This window comes from Acanthaster planci, linkage group LG11 (genome assembly GCF_054643075.1).
Source record: "Acanthaster planci isolate LZ-2023a linkage group LG11, COTS_SCS, whole genome shotgun sequence".
Classification (NCBI taxonomy): Eukaryota; Metazoa; Echinodermata; class Asteroidea; order Valvatida; family Acanthasteridae; genus Acanthaster; species Acanthaster planci.
The window spans coordinates 344,628-360,268 of NC_141787.1; the positions used below are offsets into that span (position 1 = coordinate 344,628).

General features: G+C 38.7%; 3 protein-coding genes across 7 annotated transcripts; 1 reads left to right on the plus strand and 2 right to left on the minus strand.

The window, feature by feature from the left end:
- The first annotated feature begins 130 nt into the window (after nt 1-130).
- Nucleotides 131-7,256, plus strand: LOC110978397 (mechanosensory protein 2-like). 5 transcript variants are annotated; one of them, XM_022233368.2, is made up of 7 exons: nt 131-289; nt 1,057-1,178; nt 2,611-2,711; nt 2,873-3,028; nt 3,298-3,557; nt 3,962-4,040; nt 4,553-7,256. In XM_022233368.2, the coding sequence occupies exons 2-7, from the start codon at nt 1,121-1,123 to the stop codon at nt 4,739-4,741; spliced, it is 843 nt and encodes a 280-aa protein (XP_022089060.1). In that variant the 5' UTR covers nt 131-289; nt 1,057-1,120; the 3' UTR covers nt 4,742-7,256. The 5 variants fall into 5 exon arrangements, with proteins under 5 accessions (XP_022089060.1, XP_022089061.1, XP_086999613.1 ...); XM_022233369.2 differs by having other exon boundaries at nt 1,070-1,178; XM_022233370.2 differs by lacking the exon at nt 131-289 and adding an exon at nt 334-666.
- Nucleotides 7,257-7,391: 135 nt separating this feature from the next.
- On the minus strand, nt 7,392-10,709 carry LOC110978395 (uncharacterized). Its single transcript, XM_022233363.2, has 3 exons — nt 10,026-10,709; nt 9,466-9,894; nt 7,392-8,900 (listed from the first exon to the last, which is right to left on the minus strand). Exon 3 carries the CDS (start codon nt 8,840-8,842, stop codon nt 7,706-7,708), a length of 1,137 nt encoding a protein of 378 aa, XP_022089055.2. The 5' UTR covers nt 8,843-8,900; nt 9,466-9,894; nt 10,026-10,709; the 3' UTR covers nt 7,392-7,705.
- Nucleotides 10,710-10,841: 132 nt separating this feature from the next.
- Nucleotides 10,842-15,626, minus strand: fam221a (family with sequence similarity 221 member A). Its single transcript, XM_022233366.2, has 6 exons — nt 15,435-15,626; nt 14,172-14,345; nt 13,634-13,824; nt 13,153-13,362; nt 12,703-12,899; nt 10,842-12,046 (listed from the first exon to the last, which is right to left on the minus strand). The coding sequence occupies exons 1-6, from the start codon at nt 15,509-15,511 to the stop codon at nt 11,900-11,902; spliced, it is 996 nt and encodes a 331-aa protein (XP_022089058.1). The 5' UTR covers nt 15,512-15,626; the 3' UTR covers nt 10,842-11,899.
- Nucleotides 15,627-15,641: the final 15 nt, after the last annotated feature.

The window sequence follows — 15,641 nt, forward strand, 5'->3', positions numbered from 1 at the left end:
TCCAACGCTATTGGTCGACAGGTAGATTTTGAATAATTAATTTCAGTCGTCTACATTATCGCGATGGCCCATCATATCAATGCTAAGACTGGCTGGTATTCAATCAGTGCTCGCTATGCTCAACTGGTTGTTAAGGCATGCGTGGACCAGCGAGAGCTATGGTATATCGGAGGAGAGATCTTTAGGAAGATAAACATGGCAAGATCTGACTGATGACGTCTGAGATTTCTTACTGATGACGATGTCCTTTACCAACATCAATATTATGTAGGCAGACAGTCATATCTTGGTGAGTTGCAAGATTAGTTTCATTACTGCTCCGATTTTTTCAGTTACAGATGAATAATTTATTGGGAATCGGGGACTTGTAAGTTGTTTGACTTGGATCAGTTGGCGTTGATGCATTGATCACTGCGGGATGTACCGTTTGCGTCGTGATGTACTGTACGTGTACAATGTACACGTACTGTACTTGGGCCTACTTTGATAGCGTACAGACTATATGTACTGAAGTGTCATCAGCACAGTAAATCATAGTCTGTTGTAGTAGTGTTGTGTAAAATTTGTATCCAGCGGCGCGACCTCGAAGAAATGTTGAACCAGGTTTAAATTGCGTGCGTGATGGGACATTGGGATCAAGTTTGTTCACATCACATTTTACTTGAGGTTTGAAAGTTTTAATGTGTTTTATTGCTATAATTGTTTACCGTTGTTTCAGTTTGGTTTTTGATGCCCTTCCAAAGATCTCCCATGATTGGTTTAATTTAGATTTAAGGCTAGATACATGTAAGTTCAGAACTGCAGTGCGGTCAATATTGTAGGTTTTGATGAATTTATGTTTTGTTGTTTATTGTTCGTACTTAAAGAATGTAGTACCAGAGCTAGTTGTCGTCGCTGAAACAAGTAAATAGATTATTGAAACTATAGGCAGTTTTTCAAGTTTTTGTCTAATTCTGACTTTTCCAAATGAATTTTCAGAACAGTTTGCAGATTTTGAAGATTCTCTGATAGCTACATGAACAAAATGCTGAAGACACATAAATTATTTCCATAAAGTTTCTTGATGCAGTTTACAAGATTGTCCTGAGATCATTGCCCAACTTGATGTTACACTGAAGTAATGAGCATGGCTGGGGATAGGCCTCTTCGCCTTACAGGTGAACCAACAGAAGGCAGTGGTAAGGCTAAGACAAAGAACCCCCCCCCTTTGTATTTCTAAGATGACCTTAAAAAAGATGGTCTCATTTCATAAAGCCAGACCATCATCTGTTTGATATTTTCAAAGATAATTTCAGTAGATGTTTGTTACTAAAACAACTCTTTAATAGTGTGTTTGTTTTAAGAAGTTATCTTTAGTGGGTTTCATTCGAGCTCCCATTTTTGTAACCTTTTTGTAAAATTTCTTTTCCCCTTTTTGCTTCAGTTCAGGCTTTCACCATCACAGTGACATCACAGCTAGATCACTTTATCACTATTTTAAAAAACCATCATTGATTGATTGATTTGTCACAATGACTTAATTTCTATGGTCCTAGTCTATAGATAAACCACCTTCTCGGTCACAATTAGGGCTGAGTCAATTTGAATAATTCGAATATTCGACCTTCAGTTTGATCGAATATCGGAATATTCGGTCATACCAACTGGCAGATTGTTGAGGAACAAACCATGTACAAAATTAGTTGCATAATGCACACATTTGTATATTGTAATCACAATAATAGCTTCTCACATCTACGAGTATCTCCCGATGTCAAGTCAACAAGATTTAATAGACGAAGAATACTTCTTGTCCTGTTGAAAATGTATACATGTATTTCTTGTAAATTTTTCAATGAATGTACTTTATGAATCGTAAGGTTTCTGTCGCTTTTCATTTGAATTTGCTCGGAAGAAGCCTCAATAGTGCAATTTTTCTCATTTAAACCAAAGAAAATTCTCCCATCCTTTTCATGAATTTTGCATTGAAATATTCAAATCCAAAAATGATATTCAAATATTAAATAATCAATCAAATATTTGGATGTTCGGCACAGCCTAGAACTAAAGCAAATCTTGTTGGTACAACTTTAAAGAAGTCAAGCGTGTGATGTCTAAATGCATTGCAGACTGGCTAACATCATAAATGCAAAACCTTGTGGCATGAGACCTGTCCTCAACCATACAGTTTGTGCTGACTCACTTAGTTCACCTGACTGTATTGAAGCAAATAGGATCATTGCAGCCCCAATTCACCCACCATAAGCATTGATAGGTAGCTGTGCTCATCAGTTGCTCATCTAATTTATGCCAGAGAATTGTCATGTGGACTGGAATGATAAGTCTTCCAAATAAATTGAAAAGCACCCGCTGCCATTAACTACAGGCATAAATGATGCCTGCACACGCCGCAAGTTAGCAACAGGTCCAGAAAAACAAGACCTTTAAACAACTACAGTGTATACGGGTTCAACTCTAATCAGCTGCTGTTGTGTACATCTCTGGATTACCTCTCCCCCAAAAAATCGTAATTGTGAAGGTTGGAAACAAATATACCCTTTTCAAATATACCTCTTCAGTCCCACAAATCCTTGGTTAAGACACTTAGTCTTTGTATTGTTTCGCTTTCAGGTGATGACACCAGCATGGGTGTATGCTACTACATACTCTTTGCCTGTTCGTTTATCTTATGCTGTCTAACCTTGCCAGTATCACTGTGCTTTGTCTTCAGGGTAGGTGGAACAATACCCTACATGTATATCCCACCTACATGTAGCTTTTTACAGCATTTTACTTTGTGATCTGCCAAAATCTGCATGCTTACAAGAAAGATTTTAAATATTTAAATTAACGACAGTGTCTCTATTTTACATGTATGTTTATCATGGCCTAGACAGTGCAAGAATACGAGCGGGCGATCATCTTCCGAGCTGGCCGTCTCCTCCCAGGAGGGGCTAAAGGCCCTGGCTTGTTCTTCATCTTACCGTGCATTGATGAATTCAGAGTGGTAGATCTCAGAACCTTATCCTTTGATGTACCACCTCAAGAGGTAGGGACCACTCCTACATTTATTAAAAGACCTTGAATTATTTGATTGATCACTCTTAGAAATTGAAGTGTGACAAAGTTATGAGAATTTTAAATCCAAATAAGGTAGGTTCATTAATGAGGCACTGGTAACTTTTACTCTGAAACAAACATAGATTCTGAAGTGTTTCATATAATCCATATCACTACAGTCTATTTAGTTTATTTAACTTTTGAACTTTCAAGTCAGGTCTGGGTTATTTTACCATTTTTTGTCTTCTGTCTCACTAGATCTTGTCTAAAGACAGCGTGACCATCACTGTTGATGCAGTGGTCTATTTCCGTGTTCAAAATCCAACTATGTCCATTGTCAATGTGGAGAATTTCAAGCGTTCTACTGAGCTTCTGTCTGCAACAACTTTGCGGAACGTCCTTGGTACTAAGACTTTAGCAGAGGTCTTGAGTTCCAGAGAGACAGTCAGTAGTCACATGCAGTCAGTCTTGGATGAGGCAACGGACCCATGGGGTGTTAAAGTTGAGAGAGTTGAAATGTGAGTAATTGCAGTAATACTGATTAGACTAAATGTTGTAGTGACATACTGTGGTTTTTTGTAGTCTTCATCGTCTTCATGTTATCTTCAGCCTTTCAACGTCTCAGAGTTGATAAGTGACAATTTTTTAAGTCAACACCAAGAAATCTTTGAAGCAAGCAAGATATATCAATTACGTATGATTTAAATGTCACCAGTTGAATAGATAGAAAGACAAAGAGTAGTTCAGCTTCAAACCTAAATTTCCAATGAATTATATGCATGTATTAGGGTTTACTATCTTTGTATGAACAGATAATCACAAGTGATTACAGTTCAGCAGTTGATCTTTAAACTCCTGCATTGATAATAAAAGTTGCTGCTATGGTTTTATCATTGGTTGTTTGCTTGGTTTTTATTCTCAGCAAGGATGTGAGGCTGCCTCTGATGCTGCAGCGGGCAATGGCCGCTGAGGCTGAAGCCTCCAGAGAGGCTCGTGCTAAGGTTAGTCCTGACAGTCCTTATACTCAAGAGGATCATATCATAGATCTGTGCCAACCAGTCAGTATTTGCTAAGCACTCTGCTTATCGGAAAAAAAACCCAGGTTACTGGGCAAAATGTTGGTTGAAGTACATGTGCATCAGTAGTGACTACTTCTTGGCAGGTACTTACAGTACACGTCTAGTGCATGTGTTACTTAAGCAGCATTACTGTTAAGCAGGGCCCAAGATTGTACATAGTGTCTAAAAGCTTGGAAATTGATTCCACCTGACATGCTGCATTGGAAAAAGACATGTTTTTTGTGAAAGTGTCATAACAGAGCAAAGAGCGTATTTGTTTACAAATAATACCCCACTAGCTGCATATGGGGATCCAGTAGAGTGATGTATGGCAAAAAATAATGAGATCAGCAGGGGGGATATACATTTCAGTAAAGTCACACATAACCTGTGTTTATTTTAGCATTGATTTGTCAGAAATATCTTAATTGTACAATGTGATTCTCATGAACCAGGTGATTGCTGCAGAAGGAGAGCAGAATGCTTCCCGTGCTCTCAAGGAGGCAGCAGACATCATTGCTGAGTCACCTAATGCTCTTCAGCTCCGCTATCTACAAACTCTCAACACCATCTCAGCTGAGAGGAATTCTACAATCATCTTCCCACTTCCTATTGATCTCCTGTCGTCACTGATGGAGATTTAAGAATGTATAACTAAGGTGAGGATTTCAATGGAAGGGAAATCAAGTCTCCAATTTCTGAAGGCTGTTTCTTGGAAGTTCTTAGATATATTTTGTACGTTACTTTTATCTGCGCGATGCATCAATATTGCAGTGAGTCCTTTTAGGTCTGAAGCAAAACTGCCATGAAGTTTCTTCCTTATTTGGAATGTTCCCAATATGTTTTTGACCAGGACAGCAATTCTTATGAGAAGTGGGTCATGTTCCCCGTGGGCACATGAAAGCATTTTGTCACAGAGAATAATTGTAACTTCCTAAATGAGACACAGAGCCTGAGTTCTGGAAAGCATGTGGTAAAGAAGGACACTTATTTTATCAATCCAGAAGGATGTCTTCCCTCCACATTTTCTACATTAAACTCTGGTGGTTGTTGCTGATTGTGAATTGCCACCTGTTTGCCTTTTTTGATTGAAGTTTCTGATGACGTTGCATATACCCGGGATTGTCTCAGTTCTACTCTATTGAATTATTTACATAAAGTATTTAAGAAATATTTATAAAAATAGCGCAATTGGACTCCGACCATTTACTAAAATGGTCAAGTAGTTCTTGTAATGTATTGGCAAACTGTTAATTTACACAAACGTGTGATGTGTGTGCATATTTTATGTATGGTGCAACTGTACATTTTCATATAGTTTTTAATGAAGTAACAGTGCATGACTTTATATAGCCATTGTCTTTGTTGATAGTCTTTATATTTTATTAATATTTAGGATATTATTTATTAAAACAGACACAATGCACCTGTAAATATGACAGTATTAACCTTAATCATGACCTTCATTTGACCGTGGTCTTGATGGGATATATACTTCATGCCAGTTGTGGCATAGTTAAACCATGATTTATGTACACTAAATGGATGACTTGATCGTTTGTCAATTAATATAACGTGTGCAATGTCAGTAGTAAGAGTTGCCTGCATCCAAATAAGGGATTTATGCCACATTACACCACATTTTTGTGTGTCATGAATTAGGGTTAAATGGGCCTCACGTGTGTAGCCCTTAGAAAACTGTGTGCTTGGAACAACAATTGAATCAGGTAGGTACATGTATTAATGTTGAGAACAACCGCATATACAAAATAAAGTAGCTTGAAATTGTGTGACAGATTGCGAAGTACAAAGTACCAGTAAGAATGTGTGTGTAAGTAGATAATGCTGCAGATTTTATCTTATGACTACATTAAATTTCCTTAAATGGTGATGTCCTTGACGAGGCACAGCATTTTTATTTTTATTCTTATCTATCCTTCTGAGAAAACTTTACTGAGCAAAACCATGGACAATGCAACTTAGCACAAGATCCGTGCTAGATTATGCATTAAGGAGCAGTATTAAAGTTAGCAAAACTGTAATGCCAACTACCAGAGATGAGACTTTCCATCAGTTGTCTTGTGAGTTTACAAGGAGCCTGATGATGGAATCGTTTGGATATCAAGAAATTTATCCTAAATATTCATTCAAATTTCAATAATCCGGGTTGTAGCTGAAAATTTAAAATTTATAATTATAGAAATGAGATGACAAGTACGAACTCAAAGCAAATAGTTGGTTTTATTGCGGTGCTGATTTACTTAATCTGAGTTGGTGCTAATGGTGTTGCATTCAGAGTCTTGATTGTTTTGTATTTTATGATGGATAGTTGTTCAAGATCACACATAATCAGTCAAAGCTTGGATGATTAGTAGGATACATGTCATTGATGTTGGTTACCTCAGTATGTGCAGTACCAAGAGCCACCGAAGCAAATTATGGACAAATGGCAGAAAGCCAGTTTGGGGATTTGAAGAAATGAGGGTTTTATAGCCAGAATTCTGTATAGGACTACACACACTGCTGACAGTTTTGGTGCAGTGGAAATGGTAGCGTGTCTCAGCAATAAATGTGTCTCTGGAACTTGCTGGAGGAGTTTGAGTGATAGTATGAAAGTGTAGTACATGTACTTTCAGGCTGAACATTAGGTGCATGTCATGTGGAGGGCCATCCTCTGATTGGTTCATGCTTGTTTTTTATTATCTTTTTACATTTGTTTGTTTTCTGATTCATAATTTTGTCTTCATTCAAATTTGTATAGTAATATGTTTTGTCAATATATATTTTTTAAATGCTGAATGCAACATTGCTGTTTTTAAACTTATCATTCATATTAATTTTTTCGTAACTTCTCATAATAACAAATAGTTCTTGCCAGAAAAGTTTTTCAATTGATATTTTGAACAGCCAAATTCTTTGTGGCGATTTATTATATTCAGTGGCACTAACATGACTAACAGTATTGCAGTACGTGTAGTTATATTTTGTTTTGTGATCATCAGTCTAACTTCTCCAAGTATGGTTAGCTTTATGAAACATGTGTACATGTGCAACAGGTAAGTTACTTAATCAAGACTGAAATTTTAATGGACATCTTTGTGCCAAATGAGATATTTGTGATTGATTAGAATAAATTTAACGTAATATTCTTGTGTTCCACATTCTGTTTTCATTTTAGAATCTCTATGCTTTATATTGAGTGTCTTCATTTTTATCATTTTGTTTTTTTACTATATTCAAAACCCAATGTCCAGAACAAATGGAAAATGATTGACTCATATTTAACCCATCAGATAAGTAGATTTCCTTCATACCACTGCAACCATTTTTTTACTGAATCATGCAGTTTGGTATGCATGCAAAATCTACATCATTAACATTGCAATTCATGCCATACACTTTAGTATTCACAATACATCTTTAGATTTTAATATTTGGTACTTAAGCTAAATTATTGAGATGTACATGTACATGTGGGTGCAGAACATAAACATCACTCATGCGCAAAGAGATAACAACTGTGTTTGTTGCTCCGGAGTGCATGTGATTCTATCACGATGAATTAAATGTTATGTCTGGTGTTAGTTACTCGCTTTTAAATGTTTCACTTAAATGTTCCATTGAGCTGAAAGGTCATTGTTGCATATACGCACAAGCCCAGCAGGAGCCGACTTGGCTCTCTGTCCACTGGTCATGTGCAATTCTTCCATACATTTCCTCCTTGCCTCCATCTTCTTTCTGACATCATCTTGTTGTGCAAAGCTGCCACTGCGCAGCCCGCTGACGGGTAACTTACGGGACATCACACATGCCATGTACTGGCGACGGAAACATACATCTTCAGGTGCATCGAAGACAGGTGTTGCTGTCTTGTCAGTGCAGTCACGTAATAGACACCGTAGACTTCTGGCTCTGCTAATATAGGCAGGGGCATTGTTGCCATGTTGGGGGCATCGTACTTGAGAGGCAAGCTCATCCCAGCGGCTGTTCGCTGACAAGGAATTTTCCCCGATTTGTGGAACCGTTTTGGGTCGCGCAGCGCTTGGTTGAGAAGATGTCGGTCTTTTAGCAACGCCTCCATTTGCTGTTGGGATCTGAACAGAGTCATGAATGCCAAGATGAGTTTTGAACAAGTGATGTTGATTCAGATTTGGTATTGGCTCACGCCCCATTGGATCTTTTTTCTGTTGCCATGGTATCGGAGAATCAGGCCTGATGCGGTTGTCTTTCGATAAATCATTCATTCGACTCATCCCAGTATTTGATAATCTATAACGGAACTGCTTGTGGGGGCTTGCATCAGCGCTGGTGAACACGTGTGAATGTCTGGCAAAAGAATGTCTGTCCTTGCCGCAAAACAAGGATCGGTGTGTCCCTGCTTGATCATCACGCATTCCTTTCGCAACTTGTCTGTCGTTAGTTTTTTTCCCCCACAAATCTTCCAGTTCCACGATGTCTGTCTCTCCTAGTGCGTCTTTCAGTCTCCGGGCGAGTCTCGTTGTGGCAATCTGACATTGACGATCAAAAATCGCTACCAGGTCCGTCAAACATTTCTCCTGTTCTCGGTCCAGTTCCTTCTCTCGATAAGCTTTAGATTTCTGGATGTGACGGAGTTTGCGTGCGAGAAGCGCGTCGCTCTGCCGTTCCTCACGGGCGCATTTACCCATGGTCTTTTGGTGTCTACGCCGACAGTATAACCGCGCATCACGGTGAACTAAAGATTCGGACTTTGCTACTGCAGACATGATGCCGTTTCGAGAGAGTACTTGCAGCAAGACTTTGATCTGATTGTTTTTGTTGATGCTGCAACAAAAAATGAGAAATCAATCACTCACTAAACGATTGCCATTAATCTCTCTATTTCTTTCCACCTAGCTATTTTCTGTGTCAATCCAAGTGATTTTTGCAGTTCTCTTGTGGCCGAGTTTTCTTTACTGAACCAAAACGACAAAAAAATGACATCATTTATTTCAAACTTGTAATATGTTTCATAAAAAGCAACGCAATGCCATGCAATTCTAGCTTTATATATTTCCAGTCTCGGTGTACTTGCTCACAATGAGTGTTTTGCCAAGTCAAAAAGTAGAGCACCTTACTAAATGTTATATTTCATTTCTTACGTATTGTCATTTCGCGTCATGTTGTGTTTTTCTTAAGTAACTTTTGCTGAAATTAACGGTTCCCAGCAAGTGAAGCATTAGTTGATTGTAACCTATATTCAAGGACTATAGCTAATAACATAGAGCAAGGTTGCCAGTAATGACCTCATTACTTTCTCATCGAAATGCTGTTATTCCTTTAAAGAGATCTCAATTCATCTCATTCATTTCTTAACTTATTTCTTATGTGTCATTTCCATGCTACCAACCTTTCCAAACAGTACCGGCACGCAGTCCAGCTGGTAGTTTCTCACGAGATCGGTGAATGCTGCACTCCAGCGGTATCTCGGATAATTAGGCCAAATAAACAATCGAGTAGGATTCTCTAGATGCCATCCTGTTGATTTCCCACGTTGCTAGTACATGTATGTAGACAGAACATCAACTTTCACTGCATTCCTGACTCCTTCTTTGGTTACTGCATCCCTCGCCAGACAGTTCTTCGGTGCGAAGGATATTTTATTTTGCCAATCGAAACCCAGACTTCATAATGAGTTGTCCTGCACCCTGATACGCCGTGAGCTTTAGTTTTTCAAACCTGCTGCATCGATGCACGCTTGTTCATACGGTCCCCGCAATATTTGCTCTGTGGCTTAACCACTAGTGCTAAGTGCTCGATGAAGCACGATGGTTAACGCCTGTAAAGAAAGCAAAAATGTCAATAATTTTTAATTTCGAAAACAAGCATCCATTTCCTCTTGCTGCATCGCTGTGGAATCTGGAAAGATTGGTGCATTTTCTATCACGGTATCGTGAAGTGCGTTCTTACCCGCGTTAAGTTCTTCTAATGAAGTTGTATTTAAGTACTTCGTCCATCGACACATAAACACGCTTCGAAATAATCTGACACTTCTTGGCGGCTGCCAGTGAAAATCAATACTCGCATCTTCTAGCAACATAAATTCCCGTCATATAACCTCGGTATTAAAATAAACACGACGAGCTAAGGAGACAGTGGGATATAGCGGAGAGGAAGCATCTAAATTGACGGCGGGAGAATAGATGTCTTCTCTCCCTTGGAAGCAGCCTTGGAACTCGCGTCATCGGAAACATAGCCAGGTGGCCACATCGCAGTCGAATTGTATTTCGCTAAGAAAAAAAAGGAAAATATCAATTACGGAACAACAGAGCTGGGCTTTAATTTCTATTCATGAATATCTTGTTTAAGGTTGGAAGCGTTCAGTTTGTTTTAGTCTAAACAAAAGCCACAGGTGATTTGATCCGGTGATTTTAAGACCACTGATACTGTACGCCGGAATTACACTTGAATTCGCCTTCCCCCTAGTGTTCTCAGCGTCATCAGGCGTGAAGTCCAGAGCCAGGTTGAAGGTGGCAGCTGTTTGAGTTTAAGCGTATTTCACCAATCGACTTTACTTTCTAGAATATCGCTCGCACCGAAGATTGTTAAAAAGTCTGTAGTTTTTATTGAAAATGTTTCACAAAACCCGCCTGCAACTTTCTCAGATTAGGAAATCCTCTTGGGTGATGCTACTGAATATTCATGATTCTCTCACCCGCGTGTAGAATTACTGTTCTTGCTTATCAAAACAAGTAAACAACACGACCGCAAAATGTTCAACAAATCTCGTATTTCCAAACATGGAGTTCATTTAATCCGTGAGCCAATATTGGCGTTATTGTCGTTTGCCTGCATTCTGTATGGGTTGATGAGAAACTGTGCCTATGTAAATCTTAGTACTTTTAAAGATGCTGAAAGCTCCCCAAAATGGTTGTTTCTCCAAATATTTTTCTCTCTTCTACTCTCTACAGATTGCCACCTCCACTTCATCAGGAACTAAGTTTGGCATAAGTGTGTAAGCAAATTAAATCTACTAGTCGTACTCAGTGCAACATTTTAACTGTAAACAACTTAACTGTGTTATTCTTTTTAAAACAGAAGTTAATAACTAGGGAAATAATGAAAATCTGATCTTCCGAGTTTCTTCTGCTATATTTGTGAAATCCATTTATTACACTAATACAATGCAATGCAAACTGCAGAGGTGGTCATCTCTCTTTAAACCAGAATAAAACAGCAAAATATACATGCATTGGAAAAGTTCAAGCATTAAAGCCCATTACAAAGCAAAACACATGAATGCAAACAGAACTTGTCAACGTGACAAGGTTCTCAATGTGTCTACGTTGAAGAAATATCTCAGTGCACTATGCAAAAATAGCACATCATTCTGAAATAAGGTCTGATCAAAATTCATTGCTCTGATTTTTTTCACTCCATAAGGGCCGTTTTCTACACACATATATACATGTACATTTCAAACATCTCAATTTCAAACAAGATTTATTTCGAAACCTTCGTGAAGTGTCTTTAAAATATTTTGAAACTTGTAAATATGCATCTCTTTTAACCCAATTTCATTGCAGCAGTATTCTCAAAATTCTTTTGTATCTTAGATGTTGCACAGAACTACTGATCACATAGGCTTTGGTTTATATTAGTAGAATGAAAAGTGTTGCACCATCATGTTCAACCACCAATGTACAGAAGATATGCGTCTGATGTGTAGATGGCTTCAACTTTACTCCAGAAACAAGATTTTGAGTCCACTACACTTATAGTTGTTAGAAATCATTGTCTGTCAATAAGCAAGGTCTCCTCACTACTGAATGCAAAGACATAGACTATCTCTTGGTTGCACTTCTTGAGGGCCCTCTGGTACCACTCTTTGCACTGCCAGGCTGAACTCGATGGCCACTCACAGCAGCGCCCTCTTGTGGTCTCCTAGGGCCAGGCTGCACACCTCTTTTCTTCATTCGTTCTTCTTTCAACTGGAAATGGATGTGAATAGCAACATAGACAATTACAAAAGACTATCATTAAGGGCATGTGGCCAGATGATCAGGGTTCATGATCATGTTTAGAGGATCAGGCGGTAGAATCCAACTGATTAACTGTGTATAACATTGGGCCTTTGCCTCTCTCCACCCTACAGCAATTTGCCAAGGAGGATGGAAGAACACTTGTTGACTAAATACCATCACTATAAAATTACAACTTCCAGTTCCATAGTATACACTGCAGACGGCTGTATTCACCGAGTCCTTGCATCTGGTATCAGTCACATTACATCTGAGAGCATGTTTTTGGTGGAGCAGACATGAGTACACTCTACTCTCTCTGTCACAACAAAAATTATATTTGAAAACCTGCTCAGACAGATGTAAATGTAGAAGCAAAGGTTGATTAGATAATGCACGAAAAGTGTAACAAGTACTAATCTCTGGCCAGGACATGTAATGAGGGGAAGATTTCTGACATATTTCGGACCAAGCTGTCTCAACTTTTACGTGTCTCAATGTGTCATATCTCATAAATAACTTCAATTTCTGTGAGGTGCCCCAAACTCTGGGACAAGTACATGTAAACACAAAGCCCATTAAAATACTGAAGTAATGCAATCAACAATCTATTTCCACATTCCTACCCTCTGCTGATATCTCATTTCATAATACTCCATATCTGCATCAGTTCCTGTCATCTTGAAGTTTGCCATCTTTTTGGTCAGTGCATCAACTTTTTTATCTGGAGGCTCAAGTTGCTGGAAGGTGCTTGCATGCATCCGAAGGAAAGGATGATCAGATGATGTGATTGGTTGATTTAAAAACTCTTCATCTGCTGGACCTGTAAAATAACATCCACTTTAATGATTGACTTACCTGTAAAAATATTGTATAATCATATATTCACTATAAATTATATATTCAAGAGCTCAAAAGTAATAGATTTTTGTATTTTGGGGCAGAATAGTTATTGCCTTATTGTTTTAATACCCTAGCTTTGGAACAAATCTTGTCACAAAGACATCTACAAAAATTTCCTGTTATATACATGTATTACCATGACAACTACTTCTACTTATGTAAATCTGTCTCACCAATGCCGCTATCATCCAGTCTCATATATGCCTCAGCCAATGAACTGAAACCAGTCAACCCTCCCATGGCTGCATACGGTGTGTCATGACCTACAGGATGACCTCTGGCTAGTCTCTCCTCCTTCGTCTCGATAATCATCTCATGTAGGTAGGTAGGCTGCTCACAAGAACAGGTGAATGAACTCTTGAAGGAGACACAATTACAACTCGCTGAGAAACAAAATAAATAGTTCCTGTGAATATTGTGGCAGGAATTTGTATATCCTAGTCAGTCTGGCTTGTCAAAATTTGAAATGCTGAATCGTAACAGAGACATTACCACATAAAATTAAAACTTTAGCCTTAACCAAGAGCAATTTGTCAATTTGTGCTTTATAAGCGTGTTCTTTAAGTACAAATTTGAGTGAAACACACATAATTGCTGTTGCATTTTGTACATGTAGATTGTACCATTTTGATCACAATGTTGGTCTTGACTCACATTTCATGCAAGCATGGCTTGGATCCTCAGAATGTTCATCAGTGAAGTGCTTACACCGACATCGTAAAGGCCTGCTGCCATTCAGGGGAACATAATTGTATGACTGACATCTGCAACCTTTGACCCTACAAGGGAGGAGTAGGGGTCTCTCTGTGGGTATCTCCTTGAAATCTGTCTTGTGCTGCTTGTATCTACAATGTACATCAGGAAAAGAATAGAAATAAAACCTTGATAGCTTCAGATATCATGCCCAAGCACAAAGAATTGTTGGGAAGGTTCAGATTCATAATAAATCACCCACTAGGTCATTTAAGAGGTCATTTTCTCTAGCCACTATAATGATGTATGACCTGCCTATCCCATCAGGTTGTTTAAAGCCCTTGTGATGAATTCCAGCAAAAACTGTTTTACTGCTTACAGGAAACAAATGACTCCTAAAAATCAATTCACTCAGGTTATCCATCATGGAGACCAACATAAAGTGTATTCGGATCTCTATTTTTGAATGGAATCAAGATGTTAGTGAAACGACTACTACCTGTGTTGACAGAAGCATGGTGTCTCTGGTCCAACCAGCTTACAATCCCACCCATTGGGAGATGTCCAACTGACAAATAGACGATTCTTCATCCGGGTTGGTACAACATCTCGTTTATAAGCTTCATACTGCTCTGGTGTGAATAACTCACCACCGTCATCCTCACCAACAATGCTGTATGAACATCAAAGGGGTATGCAGTGTGCACGGGGTGAATGTGGTAAAGAGACTACTCTTGTATACTGGTCACTCTACAGGAAAGTGACAATACAGGCATCAGGCTGTAAATGCTCTACTTTTTTGGTAATTATACTGTACTATGGTCCATGCTACGAGTTAGTTTGACTGTTACCCCTTTATCTATGGGATTCGTTTTGGAGTATTCCATTGGGCATAACAAAACCCACAATTTTTTTTGGGGGGGGGGGAGGTGACATTTATTTCCTCTGTGGTAAATCACAAAAAATATAAAGAACACAGATACTAAGTGGGCAATTTGAAAAAGCAAACAGTTGTATAGGGTACGCCGTGCATTGGAAAAAGTAACCATTTGAAGTGATCCAGTGTAGGCTTTATATAACTTACAAATAAAGAAATGAACTTTATACTCTGTAATGTGAATTAGGGAAATAAGGATCAGAGACTTACAGTAGAGTTAAACAGAATAAAATAAATTTAAGAAGGCATAAGCTCAATTTTAATTCACAGTGTAGGAATTTGATCTTAGTAGGGGAGTATGACGTCACTCAGTATAAGCTGAAAGGTGCTTTGATACTTTCCTTGTCTTCAACACATGTAGTTCACATTGGCTTCGTTTTCCAAAACTTATAGTACCCTACAAGCTCAACCACTGCACTGGCCCAGGTGGACACCACTAATTTTTCCCTGCAGTGACCTACTACTACTAGCTATCTGAAAGCAATTAAATGACCTAAAAAATCAATTTTGCAGTGAAAATGTTTAAGTAGGATTACAAATAACACTCGGAATTTTTCAGACAAGTCTCAGTCATAGGGTTTGTGCACAGAGTGTCAAATGGCGTCTGCTTATGGAAGTTTTCCCCTAGCCTTACAGTACACCATGGAGATGCCTCCTCTGAAGTCTGTCTTCTTTTGTCGAAAGAAAGAATACAGATTTCAAAAGGGAGCCACTCATTTGGAGCTTTTCACGACATGGCTAGGCTTGATGTTATGTTGAAAGAAGCCTGAGAACGCTGCAGAAAATGCAGAAGATTCGAAGATTGATTAGGCCTACTAATATTACCGTCTATATTCCAGATACTGATCAATCGATTCAGCAGCACCTGGACCAAGCTTTAAGTGATAGCCCTGAGCAGCCATCAGAATGGTACAACCTGAATCAAAGAATGAATGAATTTCGGGATGAATTACATAGAAGCACAATGTCAACGAAGCAATCCAGCAAAGCGTCTCCGGTTGTTATAGTTTTCAGCAGCGCCACCAAGGGTGG

What these genes read in the sequence shown, in the direction of transcription:
- LOC110978397 (XM_022233368.2), top strand. Translation starts at nt 1,121, where the DNA reads ATGAGCATGGCTGGGGATAGGCCTCTTCGCCTTACAGGTGAACCAACA. An exon ending in TTGATGTACCACCTCAAGAG is followed by an intron (nt 3,029 to 3,297) that starts GTAGGGACCACT and finishes CTGTCTCACTAG; the next exon opens with ATCTTGTCTAAAGACAGCGT. An exon ending in AAAGTTGAGAGAGTTGAAAT is followed by an intron (nt 3,558 to 3,961) that starts GTGAGTAATTGC and finishes TTTTATTCTCAG; the next exon opens with CAAGGATGTGAGGCTGCCTC.
- LOC110978395 (XM_022233363.2), bottom strand. Translation starts at nt 8,842, where the DNA reads ATGTCTGCAGTAGCAAAGTCCGAATCTTTAGTTCACCGTGATGCGCGG.
- fam221a (XM_022233366.2), bottom strand. Translation starts at nt 15,511, where the DNA reads ATGGCTGCTCAGGGCTATCACTTAAAGCTTGGTCCAGGTGCTGCTGAA. An exon ending in CAGTATCTGGAATATAGACG is followed by an intron (nt 14,346 to 15,434) that starts GTAATATTAGTA and finishes ATGTTCATACAG; the next exon opens with CATTGTTGGTGAGGATGACG. An exon ending in AAGCCATGCTTGCATGAAAT is followed by an intron (nt 13,363 to 13,633) that starts GTGAGTCAAGAC and finishes TTTGTTTCTCAG; the next exon opens with CGAGTTGTAATTGTGTCTCC.